Source organism: Mobula birostris, chromosome 14 (assembly GCF_030028105.1).
Source record: "Mobula birostris isolate sMobBir1 chromosome 14, sMobBir1.hap1, whole genome shotgun sequence".
NCBI lineage: Eukaryota > Metazoa > Chordata > Chondrichthyes > Myliobatiformes > Myliobatidae > Mobula > Mobula birostris.
The window spans coordinates 24104146-24124674 of record NC_092383.1 but is presented as its reverse complement, the minus strand read 5'-3'; the positions used below and the strand labels follow the sequence as shown (position 1 = coordinate 24124674).

The 20529-nt window shown below is 39.3% G+C and overlaps 1 protein-coding gene across 1 annotated transcript in view; it reads right to left on the bottom strand.

Annotated features, from left to right (window-relative positions):
* The window catches only part of LOC140209607 (cation channel sperm-associated protein 2-like), a 36474-nt gene extending 18534 nt beyond the window's left edge, over positions 1-17940 (bottom strand). The window contains exons 1-5 of the mRNA XM_072277878.1: positions 17769-17940; positions 10676-10849; positions 8449-8517; positions 7287-7459; positions 2086-2247 (exon numbers count right to left, since the gene is read on the bottom strand). Of these exons, the coding sequence (XP_072133979.1) occupies positions 2086-2247; positions 7287-7459; positions 8449-8517; positions 10676-10849; positions 17769-17940 (750 nt within the window). The remainder of the gene's footprint in view (positions 1-2085; positions 2248-7286; positions 7460-8448; positions 8518-10675; positions 10850-17768) is intronic.
* Between the last annotated feature and the right edge of the window lie 2589 nt (positions 17941-20529).

Sequence of the window (20529 nt, the reverse complement as noted above, 5' to 3'; positions counted from 1 at the left end):
AGTTACTTTATCCCAAGAAACCAATCGAACCAATTTCCCCCGGGATTAATAAAGTATGACTATGACTATGAAAGCACAGTGGCAGAATCCTGGTGATTCTGTGTGAATGAAACTTCCTTATGCTCTACAGAGAGGCAAAAATGTTGGAACTGTCAAGGTGAGGATTGGATTCCAGAGTACGAAATCCCCCTAGCATCACCTCTCAAGACTAGGAATCTCAGAACTTGTGAAGAGGAGCGGATACTGTATGGGCAAGCCAGAACATGGGAAGAGAAGCATGCTACCCAAGCGGTTCCGCAGGGATCTCATCTCGTCTGATACCTACCAAGCTGCTATTCACTACTATCGCCCAGTACTGCCTTATTGTCTCAGCAATCATTGTCTTGAAAATTTCTATCAAAATTACGGTACTGTGCAAAAGCCTAAGGCATGTGTAAAAAATTCTGTAAAGTGAAGATGCTTTCAAAAATAATGAAATGAAAAGTTTATGAATATCAAAAACATTACCATAAAGAGCAGTAAACAGTAAAAAAACTAAATCAAATCAATATTTGGTGGGACCACCCTTTGCTTTTAAAGCTGCATCAATTCCCTTAGGTCCATTGTCATGCAGTTTTATAAGAAAATCGGCTGGTAGGTTGTTCAAAGCATCCTGGAGACCTTGCCACAGTCCTTCTGCTGACTTTGACTGTCTTGCTCACTTCTGACTCTCCAAGTAATCCCAGAGAGCTGCGATGATATTGAGATCAGAGCTCTGAGGAGGCCATACCATCTGAAACCATATAATAAAACTAGGGTGCCTAGAACTTTTGATCAGTACTGTATATTCAGACCATTTAAGATGAGGATATTTTAGATATTCTAGCATTTTGCATGAAAAAATGATTTCTGATTTTGCTCTTTAAGTGGCTTAGCTCAAATTTTGGAATTTGCATTTTCTACCTGAATCCCTCACTAGTTTTGTTACATCTAATGCCATCAGTGCATTTTATCAATTTAAATATGCTAAAAACACTCCTCTAAGTCGAATATCAGTCAACATTATGCAAGATGTATCAGTTCCAATCTAGAATCAACCATACCATCAAATTATACTGAAATGCCTTGTCCAAGATTGAACACAATACTCCAGACAATATTTGAACAATGTTCTATTGTTGCTCTGCTTTAAATCCAAGCCTTTGTAACAGGTAATATTTCATTAGCTTTTCTGATTATATTTATAGCTTTACATTAATTTTTATAAATGCTTAAATAAGGACATTCAGATTCCTTTATTTTTCCACAGCTTCTAACCTCCCATTACTAAGAAAATATTCCTCTCTAGCTATTCAGTCTTTATTGCTCCAATCTACAAAACTCACTGTACGTAGTTCTCAATATCTCTCCCAAATTATTAACATATACTGCCTAAAATGAATGATTACTTTTCACCCCTTTTTCCTGCACTATGTGATGTATATTAATTTCCAACACCTGCAGCATATCACTATATTGTTGATATATATCTCTAAAAACTTCTTCATGTATTTTCCTCTTTGTTGCATTAAACATCGTGCTGTTTCTCAGAGCAGGTACTCAGTATCAAGAGGTTGTAGCTGCCATGTCATTCACACACTGACTATTGGGAAGTAGGTTGGTATCTTTAATTGCACCTACGCTGGCAGTCAATGTCAGAAATCTGCCTTGGAGGTGAGGGTAATGGGGGGGCGGGGGGTAGAGTGGTCACATGTTTCTTATTTCTGTGACCACACTCCTTTCACCAGCTCCCTCTGCAATTCCCAGCAGTGATTGTCACTTTGGCAAATGCAATGTACAGGTATATAAATCTGCAGGAGTTGCACAATGTCTGTGTGTGCTGATTACAACCATAAAGCAGCTTAAAATCAATCAAGCATATAGAAAGAGCAAGACATCATCTCCAAGTCTTTGTTATTATTTGGCAAATTCACATTCGGCTGAATTGTATAGCTATTTGAGATTCTTTGTCAAAAGAATTTTATATAGTCATTCAACTTATTTCAGTAAAACAGTTCCAAATCATTATGGATATTAACAAACTAGAGGCAATAGATATAATTTTACCTTTAGTGCTTTTGTTACAGCCAACAAAAGTAGTCGCAATTGATGAAATTTTCTCATACTTTTCAAAGATCGTAAAACTCTGAAGATACGAAAAACTTTTAAAAAATGAAGTTGTATGCCGGTTTGGTAATGAATTGTCTTGATCACCTCTGGAATGATAGACTGATTACATAAGAGAGTTAGATTATTATGAGCATATGGTGAATTTTTTCCAGTCTACTTAGCTTCTGATGAGCAAATTTATATTAAAATAATTCCTACTTATGACAAATTCTGCACAATAATTTATAGACAGAAAGCTCCTGCCTCTAAGCCCCCAAGTCCCACTCTTCCCAATCTTTATTGCTCTTTTCAACAAACCCACACAGGGATTAATCTATCTGGCCTCAGTGTCCTAAATCCACTCATTCCACATTCTTTCCAATTCTATTTTCTTCTTACATGCAAGTGTCCAAGGAGATTATAGACCTTTATTCCATTTACAACCCATGGATTGCCATTAAAATAAAAACAAATATTAACTGAATAAAAGGTATATTCTTCAGGCTGATTTATTAAAAGTTAGTTGAAGTGGAGAGAAAATAAAAAATGGTTACTTTGTCCCAGCAAAGGTGAACATTCAAAGTGTCCTACACACAAAATGCTGGAGGAACTCAGCAGGCCAGGCAGCATCTATGGAAAAGAGTGAACACTCGAAGTTTCAAGCCAAGATCCTTCATCAGGACTCAGCCAAAATGCTGACTGTTTACTCTTTTCCATAGATGCTACCTGGCCTGCTGAGTTCCTCCAGCATTTTGTGTGCATTACTTTGATTTCCAGCATCTGCAGATTTTCTCTCGTTTGTGATTCAAGGTGTCTCGTCAGTAACGGAGTATTCCCATTGTAAATACATAATACAAAGTAACCATTTCTCAGATTCAAAATATTAAAGTAAATAATGTCATTTTACCCATGAAAATTGCATTGAATCACATGCTGCTACCTTTCCTCTGAGGAGCGTAAGAACCTGATGTAGTTTGAGAAATACAGAAGTTGCAGGAGGAGCAGGATTGCAGCTCAGAGTTCCAGGTTCCATTTGATTTAGATATGACAGAGTAAGAGGGATTAAAGGGGGAGGAGTGGTATTACTAGCCAGGGAAAATGTCACAACAGTGCTCAGTCAGGACAGACAGGAGAGCTCATCTAGTGAGATTTATGGGTGGAGCTGAGGAATGAGAAAAGAATGACCATATTAATGGGATTGTATTATAGACCACCCAATAATCAACAGGAGAAGGGAGGCTGTAGAAAGAAACATAAGATTGTGATAGTAAGTGATTTTAACCTGCCACTATTGATTGCGACTCCCATACTGTAAAAGGGCTGGATTAGATAGAGTATGTCAAATGTGTTCAGGAAAGTTTCCTTTATCAATATAAAGAAGTTCCAACCAGGGAGAGTGTGATACTGGATCTCCGAATCATCCTGGTAAAACTAGAGGTCATAGGTTAAGGGTGAGAGGTGAAATGTTTGAGGGGGAACTTCTTCACCCAGGGGGTGGTGCTTGTATGGAAGGTGGGTTCAATTTCAACATTTAGGGGATATTCGGATAAGTACAGGGATGTGAGGGGTGTTGCTACCAGGTGGAAGTTGATGCAACCAGGCAGAATAATAGTTCAGCATGGACTAGATAGGTTGAAGGGCCTGTTTCTGTGCTGTAGTCCTCTTACGACTATGACTCTGTGAGAATGTCTCCAAGAGAATGCCTGCTTGTCATGGAGAATGATGATCTTTACTGTATATGATACTGACCTACTTCAATGTTTAGTGATGGTTCACAGTTACAACCATGAGCACAGTTCGATGAGGGCTAAGTTCTAAGAAATTGGTGTTCAATTTTTCTGATGAAAAATCATCACCTTTCTCTGATACCTTCTCCACAAATACTACCTGATCTGCTGAATATTTAGCACATTTTCCATTTTTATTGCAAAAGCACTGTGGGCAGTTGAAAATTGGAATACTGTACATCAGAATCAGATTTAACATCGCCAGCATATGTCGTGAAATTTGTTAACTTTGCAGCAGCAGTTCAATGCAAAACATGATAATATAGAAAAAAACTGAATTATAGTAGAGATATACTAAATAGTTAAATTAAATAAGTAGTGCAAAAACAGAAATAATAATGTAGTGAGGTGGAGTTCATCGGTTTAATGTTCATTCAAGAAGAAGCTGGTCCTGAATCATTGAGTGTGCGTCATCAGGCTTCTGTACCTCCTTACTGATGGTAGCAATGAGAAGAGGGCATGCCCTGCATGGTGGTGGGAGGGGTGATGGTTCTTTATGATGGACACTGCCTTTTTGAGACATCACTCCCTGAAGGTGTGTTGGTTACTACAAAGGCTAATACCCATGATGGACTGACTAATGTTACAACACTCTGCAGCTTATTTCGATTCTGTGCAATAGCTCCCCCACCCAGATGCAGCCAGTTAGAATGCTCTCCATGGTCTAATCATTAGCAAAGGTGAAATTACCTTTACAGAACAAATAAACTCAGAATAGTCAAGTGTGACACTAAGTATGCATAAAAAATGTTTGAAATACAAAGGAAACATTGAAATTCCATCAGAGTAATTGGAGAAGGTATACACTGAGATCAATATGGAAAAAATGAAGAATGTTAAAGTGTGATTAGAGAGCAACAATTGGTAAATAGTTCATTATTGGTTCATTATTGTCCCATATGCAGAGATAGAGTGAAAAGCATGCCATCCATACAGATCAAAAGGAAAAGCAATAACAGATTGCAGAATACAGTGGTGAGTTACACTTACAGAGAAAGTACATTGCAGGCAGACAAAGAAGGTGCAAAGGCCATGGAGGGGTAGATTTTATTTATTATTTATTGAGATACAACACCTTTTGAGGCACGCCACCCAGTAATCACCCCAATTTAATCCTAGCCTAATTATGGGACAATTTATAATGACCAATTAACCTACCAACTGATACGTCTTTGCACTGTGGGAGAAACCAGAGCATCCAGAGGAAACCTATGCGTTCATGGGGAGAATATGCAGACTCTTTACAGACAGAGGCAAGAAATGAACCCGGATTGCCTGTACTTTAAAGCATTGTGCTATCCACTACGCTCCTCCAAGAGGACCACATCCTTATCAAAGGGTTTGGAGGCTTGCGTGCCTCAGTGACCTGGAGAGCTATGTTGGCTGGAGTCAGGGCCTTGTGCTTTGGTTCTTGGTAGGGTCAACCATGCCAAACAGGTCAAAGGGTAGATGCCAGATTAAGAGTGGTCCACCAGTCCTCCAGGTTCGGGGGTTCAGCTCAGGGCTAACAACCTACTGATAAACAAAAATTGTTACAGAAACAGCATTGAAGAATCCTTCTACATCTATGTGTGACTGTATGGACAGACAGAGACGAAGGACCATCATTTCTACCCTTGATGCCAGTGGTGAAACGGGCATCAAGTTAATAAGTAACCACTACACTACTGTGCCAGTACCAGGGCTCTCAACAAAGAACTTAATGCAAAGAAGGAAATGGCTGAACAATAGTAAAAAATTCATAGGATGTGAAAAACATATAGATGAGAACAGAATGAAGTAAGAACACAAATAGCAGAGGCTCTGAAAAATTGAACCTTCCAGATAATTAAGAAAGATGATTTGAGAAACATAACTTTTGCAAATGTAGAAAACCTAAACAAAATTAACGACTTTGCTTAAATGAGATGGAAGTTCTATGCAAAATTAAAATGCAGAGTTAAAACTTATCCTTGCAGGCGGAACAAGTGCTACACCTGCCCCTACGCCTACTCCTTCACTACCATTCAGGGCCCCAAACGGCACCTGCAGGTGAGGCAACACTTAACCTGTGAGTCTGTTGGGGTCACATACTGTGTGTCCAGTGCTCCTGGTGGGCCTCCTGTATATCAGTGAGACCTGACATAGACTGGGAGAACACTTCGCTGAGTACCTATGCTCTGTCTGCCAGAAGAAACAGGGTCTCCCAGTGGCCACCCATTTTAATTCCACATCTCATTTTGATATGTCAATCCATGGCCTCCTCTACTGTCGCTATGAGGCCACATTTATCTCCTTGCCTGCCCATTGCCTCCCTCTGGTGCTTCTCCCCCTTTTTCTTTCTTCCTGTCCTCTCCTATCAGACTCCCCCTTCTTCAACCCTGTATCTCTTTCACCAATCAACCTCCCAGCTCTTTACTTCATCCCTCCCCCTCTTGGATTTACCTGTCACCTTGTGTTTCTCTCTCCCCTCCCCACTCCCACCTTTAAAATCCACTCCTCATCTTTTTTTGTCCTCAGTCCTGCTGAAGGGTCTTGGCCCGAAACATCGACTGTAGCTTTTTCCATAGATGCTGCCTGGCCTGCTGAGTTCCTCCAGCATTTTGTTTGCTTTGCCTGAAGATTTTGAAGGTGACTGGGTCCAAGATTATTAAACAGCCAATAATAATTATGCAGGGGCATCTAAATAGTGAACTAATTCAAAAAGAGGGAACAAAAGAGAGACCTGGCAACTACAGTCACTATTGTGAAAAGCAAAGTCCTGCAGATATCACACATAAAAATTGCTGGTGAATGCAGCAGGCCAGGCAGCATCTATAGGAAGAGGTACAGTCAACGTTTCGGGCTGAGACCCTTTGTCAGATATGTTTATCTGAATGAATGATTTCCCACTTGGGATCAATAAAGTACGTATTTTTAAATTATTGTTGTTATTCTTATTATTATGTCAACACTGGAAAACATTCAGCAGTTGGGCAGCATTATCTCTGAACAAGAAAGAAAGTTAAATTTTCAGGTTAATGAGATTTCATTCAGAGAGAAATGATTTTGAGATTTTCCTATTCTTTCTCTCTTGCTCTCTCTCTCTCTGTCTGTCTCTCTTTCCATCTGTATAAGTACTTGTACTTATCCATCTGTGTATATCAGAGTCTCTGGAGATGGAATGATAATATTGCATATACTGTAATTAGAACAGAAAGTGTAGGAGGCACTGACACTGTCTAAGAAATCATAACACCAACGTACTAAGACTGAAAAGATACACATTAGCAATTTATTAGCCAAGGATACCACAGGTAACCCTAAAAAATTAAACCTCTATTTAAGTTAAGTAGGAAGGCAACATAAATAATTATGGTAAAGACCAGAAATGTTATAACCTGCTTTTCTTACAATAATTAGAACTGTCAGGTCAAAGACGTTCCAACCGATTCTCCAAAATTTTACAAAATCTTGAAGCCACCTGAGTATAATTTCACTCATCAGTACTGAGAGGATGCACCAGTCGACGACTGACAATATGGTTGTTAGGACAGAGAACTTCTTTCCAGGTTTGTGAGCAACATCTGAGGAAGTATCACAAACATACCTTTGTGATTGTAACTTAGTCAAAGCACACAATATATACCTAATTCAAAAATGTTATCATTATTTTTATTTATTTCAATATACAGATACTCAGTGTGTTTATAAAATGTTTCATGAATTTATCTCCATCATGCGTTCAATGGTTCAATTTAGTATCAGAGAATGTATACAGTTTACAACCTGAAATTCATACTCTTTACAGACAGCCACGAAACAAAGAAAAAAAAACGCAAAAAATGAACGACAGAAAAGGTTAGAACCCAAAAGCCCCCTTCCCTCCCACCACAAGTAGCAGCAAAAGCATCAACCCTCTCCCGACTTGCTCCAGCAAAAGAGGCAACCCTGCACCACCCACCATGCAATCAATAGCAAAGCCCATGATCTAGAGTCATGGAATATGCTTCTAAGCTGGTATTTTTAAACCTCCACAGTTCTTGGCGCCTTTGTGACCAGTGATAAATAAAACATCAAACTGGTATGGCCTGAAGTTGCATAAAATTAGCTATTTTTAATTATTTTAAATTTTAAATATTTAATAATCCTCAAGATAGCATGAGGAGAAATAGAATTCCCAGAGTATGAGCAGAAATTCTTGGTAGCATGCCATACAAAGCCAGTTTGTGAGGAGAGCTTTCAGAACAGTGATGAACTGATTTTTTTGCCATTTTCACGCCGTAACGAATGATTGTAGCTACATTATAAAAAATTTACTAGTCTAGTCTTTAAGACTGTTAGTGTGAACTTCAGTGCTGGGACTTTAGCTATAGTATATACTATGAATGTATACCATGGCTCCTCTATATATGGAATGAATTTCAAATTAAGTCGATTGCTCTAGTTTTGTATATATTGCCATTTAGATAGTATAGTAATTATACCTATACACTAATGGGTTGGTGAACTGTTTTATTATTTGTGTTGCGTATTCTTAGGAAACAACAGAGGCAGGAAAAATTGTTTGTCTTACCTACTAACACGCCAAATACAATAGTATTGATGATAATGAGGTACAAAATAAGATTTCTGAAAAACGAACCTATTTGAATGTGATCAGGAAAATATACACAGTATTGGCCGCAAACAATGAATTATCCAAAGTTTCAAAATTTATGGAAATACCTACATAATGGTGTTGACATATTAATACCTGACTTGAGTAGTTGAGTAGTAATCGGTTGAGTAGTTGAATTAACACTAGCAATTCATCATTCAGTGGTAGTTTTTTCAATCTCATTCGAAGATTTTTTTTTCCCAAGCAAGCATTCAAAGGTATTTATCTGAGTCCCCTGTAGGAATATTCTTTGGTGCATGTAATCTAGAAGGTAAAACATTCTGCATATTTTGTGGCCACTGTTGGGATGTTGGTGGTCTTGGATCTTAAAATGGGGAGATTAGGCCAGGAAGAGAGTGAATTATGAGGGGAGCAAAGAGGACTGGAAATGGATCTAATGGTTCAGGCAAGGTAATATTCACTGTTGCGCATGTGGTTTTGAAGCTCATCATACAAAATGTGTTTCATAGAAATACGGTCACATTTGGATGGGATGCAGGAGGATAGGAGTACACAAAGCATTGGTCTTATTTCCATTAAGTTTGGACAGGGAAAGCAAGAGGAATAAATATATTAACTAGAAAGAAAATAAATTTTCATAAAAGTTTACCTAGATAAAATAATTATTGTTGAGCTTTTTTTTAGCCACCTCACTTTACCATGTAAACTGACAGCATATCAAAGATAAGTTTCATGCATTATCGAAGTGTAAACATGCACATAATTCCAACTGTTCACTGACTGGTAGCTAGGCTTGTACTTAGATGGACAACCAAATGTTTCATTGTGTTGTATGCTCTATTTGAGGATTTGTTGAAAAGACTATTTTCTAAGTTATGTTCCTCTTCTCAATCACTAGATGTATTCTAAGTTTTCTGGTTGTGCTCTGTACAGTCAGAGAGTGTTAAAATTGGACAGTACGGAAGCAGAGCCTGTGTCCAATAGGTCTGTGAAGGCCAAGGTACCTTCATCAGCTGGTTTTATTTGTTGTGTTGAGTCCACATCCCTGGAGACTTTTCCCATTCACGGATCTGTCAAAATTTCTATACATTGTATTTTTACCCACTTCTACAGTTTCTGCTGGCAACTCGTTCCATAGACCCAGCACCTTCCGTGTGAAAAATTTTCTCCTCAGGTCCCTTTCAAATCTTACTCCTTTCACCTTAAATCTAGATGCCCTTTTTAGATTCCTGCCCTAGGTAGAAGACTGACCATCCACATTTTCTACACCCCACATGAATTTATATTTAAATGATCTGAGTAAGATCATACTCAGCTTTCTACACTCCAGAACTAAAAAAAAAATTCATTACTGTATAACTCAAGCCCTCCAGTCCTGATATTTATCTATTCTGCATTCTTCCAGCTTAGTGACATCTTTCTTATAGGTGGGCACCAGAACTGCTCACCAATACTCCAAGTCTGGCCTCACCAATGTCTTGCACTGTTGCAACATGGTATTCCAGCTTCTACACATTGACTGATACAGGCAGGCATGCCAAAACCCTCCTTCACCACCCTGTGGGAACTACCTATCTGTACCCCTAGACACCTCTGTTCTACTACATTCTCCTTACTACTTACTGTGTAGGTCCTGCCCTGGTTTAAAGTGCCAAAATGCAAGACCTCACAAAGACGAGAAAGTCTGCAGATGCTGGTCCTGATGAAGGATTCAGCCCAAAATGTTGACTGTTTACTCTTTTCCATAGATGCTGCCCGGCCTGCTGAGTCCCTCCAGCATTTTGCATGTGATGCAAGACTTCACTTGTCCATATTAGATTGCATCTACCATTCCTTCACCCACTTCCACAATTGTTGACAAGACCTGTGCCTCATAATACACCAATAATACTGCTAGCCCTAGCAGAGTTCTAATCTCCAAAGACTGTGACTTCAGGATCTACTCCCAGGACATGAACATTAGGGAGATGCATTTTGAGACTTCAAAGTCTGAGATTATCTCTTAAACAAAACATTTAAGTTTGTCTCTTCCCTCTCAGTGGACCTTCAGTGTTTCAGTTAGATGAGGAGGTAGGCCCTCAATTCCCTGGACCTACTGCATAGATCATGTGAGAAAGTATTACTTTCCAATTTTTTTTGGAAGAATTTTAATTCAATATGTCATCAATTTGATAAAGGATACTTTCTAAGATCCATGCTGCCCACATATTGAGTGGTGGATATTTGATGTAGCGATACTGAAGACAATTTCTCACTCTGTGATTTGAGGAGATATTGACATTTCGAACTGGATTAAAATCAAAACGCACCAATTGCAGTGAATCTTCAATCATCAACTTGGTCAACATCTTTGGATCTTTTAAATAACAAAAACCCATATTAAAGACTTTTTTCATCAAATACATTACTTTCTACACTGGTTACATGCCTTCTATAATTTTAATCTGAACAATTGCTAATTATAAAGACAAACTTAAAATCACTAGCAGGGTTCTAAATGAACTGCACTGTCATGCTCTCTGCACCAGTTTGAGCTTTGGGTTTCCATTTTGCAGTTTCCATGCATTTTCTTCCCCCACCCGCCCCCATAGTTGCTGTTCGACACACGGAGATCCGTGCAGCAGAATACTTGTTGATTTACAATCAGTTTACCAAATGCATATATAAAGGTTTTGATGGGAAATGTCAGTAGTATCTTCCATTATTTCCTCACACAATTGTCTGAAATGTGGGATTTGGTCATTGTGTAAGTCCCAAAGGTATGGTTAGACCAGATCCAAGACATATGAGATCCTGCAGGTGCAGGAAAACTTGAACAACACACACAAAATGCTGTAGGAACTTAGCAGGCAAAGCAACATCTTTGGAGGGAAATAAACAACCAACATTTTGGGTCCTGATGTCAACTGGCAAATTCCTCCCTAGATGCTGCCTGACCTATTGAGTTCCTCCAGTATTTTATGTTTGTTGCTCAGGCTACTCAGACTAGATGTTTTCTTAATCACTTCAATTAAATTGAAGGCACCTAAGGAAATAAAATAAATATACCTAATTAAAATTTCCTAGCTAAAATGTTGCCCGACCATCTGAATATTTCTAGCATTTTTTAATTTTGGTTTTCCAGCGACCAGTATGTTGAGTTTGCTACTCACCCTGTCATTCCACTCTACATTCTGTTCCAGCTCCAACACCGTATACAAGTTTGCAGATGACACCACTGTTGTGGGCTGTATCAAAGGCGGTGATGAATCAGCATTCAGGAGGGAGACTGAAAATTTGACTGAGTGGTGTAATAACAACAACCTCTCACTGAATGTTGATAAGGTCAAGGAACTGATTGTAGACTTCAGGAGAGGCATGAGGTTCATGAGCCAGTAATCATCGGAGGATCAGAGCTGGAGAGGGTCAGTAACTTTAAATTCCTGGTTGTTACCATCTCAGAGGACCTGTCCTAGACGTATCATATAAATATAATTGCGAAGGTAACACAACAGTGCCTCGACTTCCTCAGGAATCTTCAGAGATTTGGCATGTCATCAAAAACCTTGGCAAATTTCTGTAGATGTGTGGTAGAAGGTGTGTTGACTGGCTGCATTGAGGCCTGGTTTGGGAACATCAGTGCCTTTGAGTGAGAAATCTGACAAAAGATAATGGATTCAGCCTAGTACATCTCAGGGAAAACCCTTCCAACCATTGAGAACATTGACATGAAACGCTGCCATAGCAAAGCAGCATCCATCATCAAAGATCTTCACCACTCAGGCCACGCTCTTTTCTCGCTGCTGCCTTCAGGTAGAGGGTACAGGAGCCTCAGAACTCCCTACACAGGTTCAAGAACAGTTACTACCCCTCAACCATCAGGCTCTTGAAGAAAATCGGATAACTACACTCACTCTATTTCCGGTGTTCCCACAACCGATGGTTTCACCTTAAGGACTCTTTATCTTGTTATTTCATACTCGTTAGTTATTGCTGTTTATTGATATTTGCATTTGCACTGTTTGTTGTTCATTGATCCTGTTTACAGTTACTGTTCTATAGATTCTCTGAGTATGCCCACAGTAAAAAGAATGTCATAGTTGTATGTGGTGACATGTACGTACTTCGATAATAAATTTTACTTTGAACTTTGAATAGTTTATCTTTCTCATTTACAATCCATTTAGTCAAAACAGATGTAATTAGCAAGCCTTAACTACATCCTCTCAAGTAACACTGACACCACCTGTTTATCCAATTTCCCTTGGTCTTCACCCTATCATGGATATTTCCTTTATTTCAGTCACTCCTCCCCTACTGCTCAACTTTAACATACTTATTTTCTAGCACTTCTTAGTTATGATGAAAAATAATCAATTTGAAATGTTAACTTTAATGTTGCCTGACTTTCTGAATATTTCTTGCAGTTTCTGGTTTTATTTCAGATATACAGTAATAACATTATTTTGCATTTAAGAATTATTTCCAATTGCATGAATGTATTTAATTGGTTGTGAAGATTTTTAAGAACTTTAGTTTTTTATTTTGGTCACATACATTATTTTAAATATTTATAATGTGTATCTTTCTAATGAAGCTTGAATATTTCTGAAAATTATAAGAGATTTACCAATTCTTGTCCAAGATCAGTGAAAATGTTATTAAATCATATCTTCCAGCACTTGCATAGATTATACCACATGCTTTACCTTTTAAGTTGCACTAGGGAGTAGCATGAAATGAATATATCTAGAAATGGAACCAACAGTTCCATTTATTTAAAATGGAATATTTAAAATTTAAAAAAAATATTTTTAGCTAATAGTTTGTTTTGGAATTGAGATTCTCACCATAAACCATTCAAATTCTGAAAACTGATCTAGTGCTCTCCCAGAGTATGTGACAAATAGTCTTCTCGGGTTTCCAGGCAGGTACAAGTACAGTATTGATTTTAGTTGACATTTCAATGACAAACTCTTCTATCTTCATCAGGGTTGATGCTTAGGCATGTCTAGTCTGGTATATATAATATAACCCTGTCGTCCATCCCTCCTGATTAGTTAGTCCTCATCCAATCAGGTTTCCATTGTCCCACCTTGTTTACAATCAAATTCCAGTTTTTCCTCGGAGTAAAATTTCTTTTGCTCTAATTTTGTTAAATTTCTTTTTCTCTACTTTTATTTCAATGGCTTCCTTCACCAGGCAGTCCCAAAAGCCATTGGCACAGCACAAGAGTTTTGTGCCATCAAAGTCAATCCCATGGCTATTGCGAATGCAATGTTCTGCTATTGCCGATTTTTTCGGGTAACCCAAATGGATACACCTTCTATGCTCCTTGATGCGGGTTTCCACTGTGCATCCCATCTGGCCGAAATCATTGCTCCACATTCACAGGGAATTCTGTAAATAACAGCCGTCCTGATTCCCAGGTCATCTTTGACCCACATAAGCTGGGACTTGAGCTTTCTTATGGGTTTGTGGATGGTATTAATCCGGTATTTCTTCAGGATCCTGGCGATCCTTCTAGAAACCTTTTATAGATATGTAAAAAGGAAAAGACTGGTAAAGACAAATGTAGGTCCCCTACAGACAGAAACAGGTGAATTGATTATGGGGAGCAAGGACATGGCAGACCAATTGAATAATTACTTTGGTTCTGTCTTCACTAAGGAGGACATAAATAATCTTCCAGAAATAGTAGGGGACAGAGGGTCCAGTGAGATGGAGGAACTGAGCGAAATACATGTTAGTAGGGAAGTGGTGTTAGGTAAATTGAAGGGATTGAAGGCAGATAAATCCCCAGGGCCAGATGGTCTGCATCCTAGAGTGCTTAAGGAAGTAGCCCAAGAAATAGTGGATGCATTAGTGATAATTTTTCAAAATTCGTTAGATTCTGGACTAGTTCCTGAGGATTGGAGGGTGGCTAATGTAACCCCACTTTTTAAAAAAGAAGGGAGAGAGAAACCGGGGAATCATAGACTGGTTAGCCTAACGTCGGTGGTGGGGAAACTGCTGGAGTCAGTTATCAAAGATGTGATAACAGCACATTTGGAAAGCGGTGAAATGATCGGACAAAGTCGGCATGGATTTGTGAAAGGAAAATCATGTCTGACGAATCTCATAGAATTTTTTGAGGATGTAACTAGTAGAGTGGATAGGGGAGAACCAGTGGATGTGGTATATTTGGATTTTCAAAAGGCTTTTGACAAGGTCCCACACAGGAGATTAGTGTGCAATCTTAAAGCACACGGTATTGGGGGTAAGGTATTGATGTGGATGGAGAATTGGTTAGCAGACAGGAAGCAAAGAGTGGGAATAAACGGGACCTTTTCAGAATGGCAGGCAGTGACTAGTGGGGTACCGCAAGGCTCAGTGCTGGGACCCCAGTTGTTTACAATATATATTAATGACTTGGATGAGGGAATTAAATGCAGCATCTCCAAGTTTGCGGATGACACGAAGCTGGGTGGCAGTGTTAGCTGTGAGGAGGATGCTAAGAGGATGTAGAGTGACTTGGATAGGTTGGGTGAGTGGGCAAATTCATGGCAGATGCAATTTAATGTGGATAAATGTGAAGTTATCCACTTTGGTGGCAAAAATAGGAAAAGAGATTATTATCTGAATGGTGGCCGATTAGGAAAAGGGGAGGTGCAACGAGACCTGGGTGTCATTATACACCAGTCATTGAAAGTGGGCATGCAGGTACAGCAGGCAGTGAAAAAGGCGAATGGTATGCTGGCATTTATAGCGAGAGGATTCGAGTACAGGAGCAGGGAGGTACTACTGCAGTTGTACAAGGCCTTGGTGAGATCACACCTGGAGTATTGTGTGCAGTTTTGGTCCCCTAATCTGAGGAAAGACATCCTTGCCATAGAGGGAGTACAAAGGAGGTCCACCAGATTGATTCCTGGAATGGCAGGACTTTCATATGAAGAAAGACTGGATGAACTGGGCTTGTACTCGTTGGAATTTAGAAGATTGAGGGGGGATCTGATTGAAACGTATAAAATCCTAAAGGGATTGGACAGGCTAGATGCAGGAAGATTGTTCCCAATGTTGGGGAAGTCCAGAACAAGGGGTCACAGTTTGAGGATAAAGGGGAAGCCTTTTAGGACCGAGATTAGGAAAAACTTCTTTACACAGAGAGTGGTGAATCTGTGGAATTCTCTGCCACAGGAAACAGTTAAGGCCAGTTCATTGGCTATATTTAAGAGGGAGTTAGATATGGCCCTTGTGGCTACGGGGATCAGGGGGTATGGAGGGAAGGCTGGGGTGGGGTTCTGAGTTGGATGATCAGCCATGATCATAATAAATGGCGATGCAGGCTCGAAGGGCCGAATGGCCTAATCCTGCACCTATTTTCTATGTTTCTATGTTTCTAAACAGTGAAAATATAGGGGGTAGTGATAGGCTCCTGGTTTTTCCACCAGCCCTTTTAAGGGCTCGATTGATTCCCTTCACCTTGTAGCCATTCTGTAGGAACGTTAAGCATAATCATCTTATTTCCTTGTGGAAACTCTCTGGGTCCAAAATAGATTTCGCACAGTTAATCAATGTAGAAAAAACTGCTCTATGTCGGGAGGCATGATGGTGGCTGTTATTATTGAGGTATAAGCCCGTGAAAGTGGGTTTCCGATAGACACTATGCCCAAGGTGATATCCGGTTTCCATCATATTAGAATGTCCAGGAATGGGAGGCAACCATTCTTCTCCATCTTCATCATAAATTGAATGCTTGGATGTATGCTGTTCAGATGGTCATGGAACTACTGGAGTGCCTGGAGCCCATGAGGCCACACTACGAAGATGTCATCGACGTATCTGAAGAAGCATTTGGGGTATAAGGGCGATGAACTCAGAGCCCTCTCCTGAAAGTCCTCCATGTAGAAATTAGCAATAGCGATCCCATGGTCAAAGATGACCTGGGCCTCCGGTTGGCTGGCATTTACAGGATTCTCTGTGAATGTAGAGCAGTGTATATCTGCCAGGATAGGACGCATAGTGGAAACCCGCATCAGAGAAATTGGCAGTAGCAGAACATCGCATCTGCAATGGCTATAGATTTGACTTCGATGGCACAAAACTACTGTGCCATGCCAATATCTTTTGGGACTGACTGGTGAAGGAAGCCATTGAAATAAAACTAGAAAAAAAATTTTAACCAAGACAAAGGTCTCGCTCTATAAGAACTGGAATTCGATTGTAAACAGGGTGGGACAGCAGAAACCTGATTGGATGACGACTAATCAATCAGGAGGGATGGACGATGGGGGTATATATACCACTGGACTAGACGTACCTAGGCATTGTCCCTCATGAAGATGACAGAGTTTGTCATTGAAATGCTGGTTAAAATCAGTACTTTAACCTGGCTAGAAGCCTGAGAAGAGTTTATTCATCATTCAAATTTTGCTCTGTAATCAATCGAATATCAAAATTTTTCTTGGTAGTTTATATGATACTAATGTAGCTTCATTTTCTCGAAGATTTTCAAAAATGTTGTCTCTTCTCTGCCAAAACAGATATTCTATTTTACCTTTGGACCAAAGCCGTGCAGTTTCATTAATCAGTAAAATGATTTCATTTTCAAGGAAGAATATCAAATTTGCAAAATGAATTAACTCATTGTATATAAATGACAGTACATGTGGACATTATTCTATTCAAGACTGTCTTAAAGATACTGTGTGAAAAACCTTGGATAAGCTCAACTCAATAAACGTAGGAGTCAATTCCCACAAGACATTATGTTTAAAAATAAAAGCTTGCTGCTGGAACTAATATGTACACTGTTTCCAATTTCAAATGATCAAAGGTCAGAAAAATAGAGCCTTTCTCTTTCATTTACCAATATTACATAACATAATGCTCCCACTGCACATGTAAACATACATATATTGCACTTTGTCTGCACAAACTCTGATCTAGGTGAAGAGACAACATCCTTTAAATTAATTTTCCAATTTTACTCTGCCTTGTTCACTGCTTACCTTTTAAGTGTCACCATAACAGCTTTGATCACTTTGCACAAAAATGGACTTTACTTTTTTGTTTTAATTTTATTCTTTCTTGTAAAAATTGGTTATAATTTCTGTTAAGTTTGTGATTTCTCTGTAAATGCCTCTTAGATGACACTATGTTCCTGTAAAGCTGCTGCAAGTCAGTTTTTCATACATGTACTTATGGATATCATAGTAAACTCAACTCTGAATAATGACTTTGAATTAGATTTTTTCTTTCATTATTATTTGAACAACCCTACCCAATTTTGTAAATTTAATGTTTCATAAAAATACCTTTGATGTCATTCATATTATATTTTGGATCATTGATGATTAATCCTTGAAAATGATCCAACAAATTGAAATCCTGAATGAGCCTTGACCGGATAGCTTCTGCCCGAGGGTTGGCCTTTGAATATAGTTGGGAAACTTCTTTACTTTCCAAAATAGAATTTGATTCATCCATTTTTCAGAATCTATTCAACAGAGGGAAAAATGTTCATTCGTTCTGAAAATGTTCAAACGACAACCATCTCTAGATCTACAGACTGTAAGGATGACTTACCTTTCCAATGCTGAACATATGCAGATTATCAATTTGAATTATTCCACCACTGGCTGATGTGCTGAGAGTGGCACTATTCCTAAGCTCTGGAATTCCAGAAAACCCTCTCTGTCTTTCTTTAACAAGAAAGACTAATTTGCCTGTCTATTTCAAAAGTTCCAAAATACATCATTATCAGTGAAATACTCTATGTTAATGAAGTTATATAGGAAGAGTAGCATCCAACTTGCACAATGCAAACTCTGAGAAATGGAAATGTAATTGTACCCTATGTGATTTACCCATTTATTGTAGGATTGCACTTTATTCTTGTCAGTATTGTTCCGTGTAACTTCCCTGTTCTTCAAAATACTTTTTTTCTCTTCCGTTTGAAAGAGCTTCAGTTTCACATTCAAAAAATGGCATTTCCGACAGTGCAAGGCATATATGGTGATTGTTTGGGCGTCATCCTGAACATCCGTACCCAATTCTGTGATTAAAGCTCACAAGTTTGACACTGATCCATAGCTAACTGGATTTCATTAACACTCTTCGTATATCCCTTGATGGGTTAGAAGTGGCGCGAATGTTTCACCTGGCTGGATTGCCCAGAAATAATGGTCACTGTCTCATAATAAAGGGTCAGCCATTCAGGCCGGTGATCAGAAGAAATTTGATCAGGGAAGACAGGGTGAATCTTAGGAACTGATTATCGAGATGGCTCTGAAGGCTCATATATATTGAAGAAAGAGATCAATGGGATGTGGGGATAGTGGTGCTCAGATCAAAACCAGTTGCAATCATTTTGAATGGCAGAGTATGGTTAAGTGGCCTGCAGGGCCTTCTATTTCTTCTGTTTAGTGCAATATTAATTAGTGAACCAGTGTCCTGTTGAGAACTCTGATCTACATGTTCATTTCTTTCACATCCTTCTGCCAACGTCCTATCTGTTCATATCTGTTCTTATTCTTGCTGCGTAACTATAATTTGCTCCATGTGCCTCATAATGGAGTCGTGGACTACATTCAGTGAGATAATTTTGATTCCCTGTCTTTAACTGGAAGTCGATGAGAGACAGATTTTGAACCAAAGCTGCTTGATGTGGAAGCAAGACTGGTGACTTCTTTGTCATGATCACTCTGCTCAGCATGGGCATCATGATGGATATTAAAGTTTACAGAAAGTGGAGTTCTTGTGCTTCTCATACATAACCTCTCTGGAGCTCTCAAGGATGCTGTTATGAGCCTCTCGAGTTACCTCACTAAGCAGCTGAGACCTCAGACTTCTACATGCTCTTTATTGAGTGTTCCCTGGGCACCTTTGGTCTGTGAAGCCACTACCTGGTTGAGCCTTCTGCATGTAGTCAGACCTAATATTGGTTGTACTCTCTTTTCAACAATCAGTAGCTGTGCCTTTAGGTGCTGCCCCTTGTGCATAAAGGTCACTGTATAGTCCCCTTTTACCGGAATGTTCTCTCCGGTATAGCCTGTCACATTTAACTTTACTGAGTAAAGCTTGCTCTTTACTTTGAGGGCCTTGTAGTCATCCACAGACAACAGATTTACCTGGGCTCCGGTGTTCGGCTTGAATGAAATTACTGTCTCATTCATAGTCACTGAAACTATCCTTTCTGATTTACCAGAACCAGCAGTCTGTAGAGAATCTACAAAGACTTCCTCCACTTCCTCAGCAACTGTGTGCACCTTTCGCTTGGTAGCCCCAGCTTTGCAGCACTTTGCAAAATGATTCCTCTTCCCACAATTATTGCAGGACTTTCCAAAAGCAGGACACGTCTTTGGGAAGTGTCTACCTCAACGTTTGCTGTTTAACCCTATCTCTTTGGTTTGCGGTTGCTTTGTGAAACGTCTTGTGCTTTGCCCCTCTGTTTTCACGGCACGCCCTGTTGTTTCTGCCCTGTGCTGCTCTTTAGCTTGAGCTCATCTGGTTTCTGTTGCCCTACTTCACAGCATTTTCTAGCATTAAATCCTTTCCATGGAGCAATCTTTGTCTGAGAACATCATCTGGGATTCCACCAACTATTTTGTCTCTGACTAGCGAGTCTCCGAAATCTCCAAACTCACAGGACTTACTCAGTGTGTGAAGCACAGCTAAGTATTGGTCAAAGCTAACACCACATTTCTGGTCACGGGGAAGAACTTACATCTCTCCAATGTGATGTTTTTACTTGGGACAAAATATTCCTCTAACTTTGTCATCAGAGTGTCCAATGTCAAGGCTGTGTCATCAATTTGAAAGCTGTTGTAGATGTCCAAAGCATCTTCACCAATTATGAGTAGAGAGATCGACATTTTCTATTTTTCCTCCATGCCTCTGGCTCTGCTCACTGCTATATATTGATTCACTGTTTGAAGCATTTCCAATTAGCACCTACATTGTGGTAAACTGCGTAGATGCTGGAGGACTTAGTCTAAACATTGCAGATTTTTTCCAGCTTCTCTTACCTGGTATTCTCTTGGTGAATCCGGTAAACTTCAGCAGTTTCAAGACACA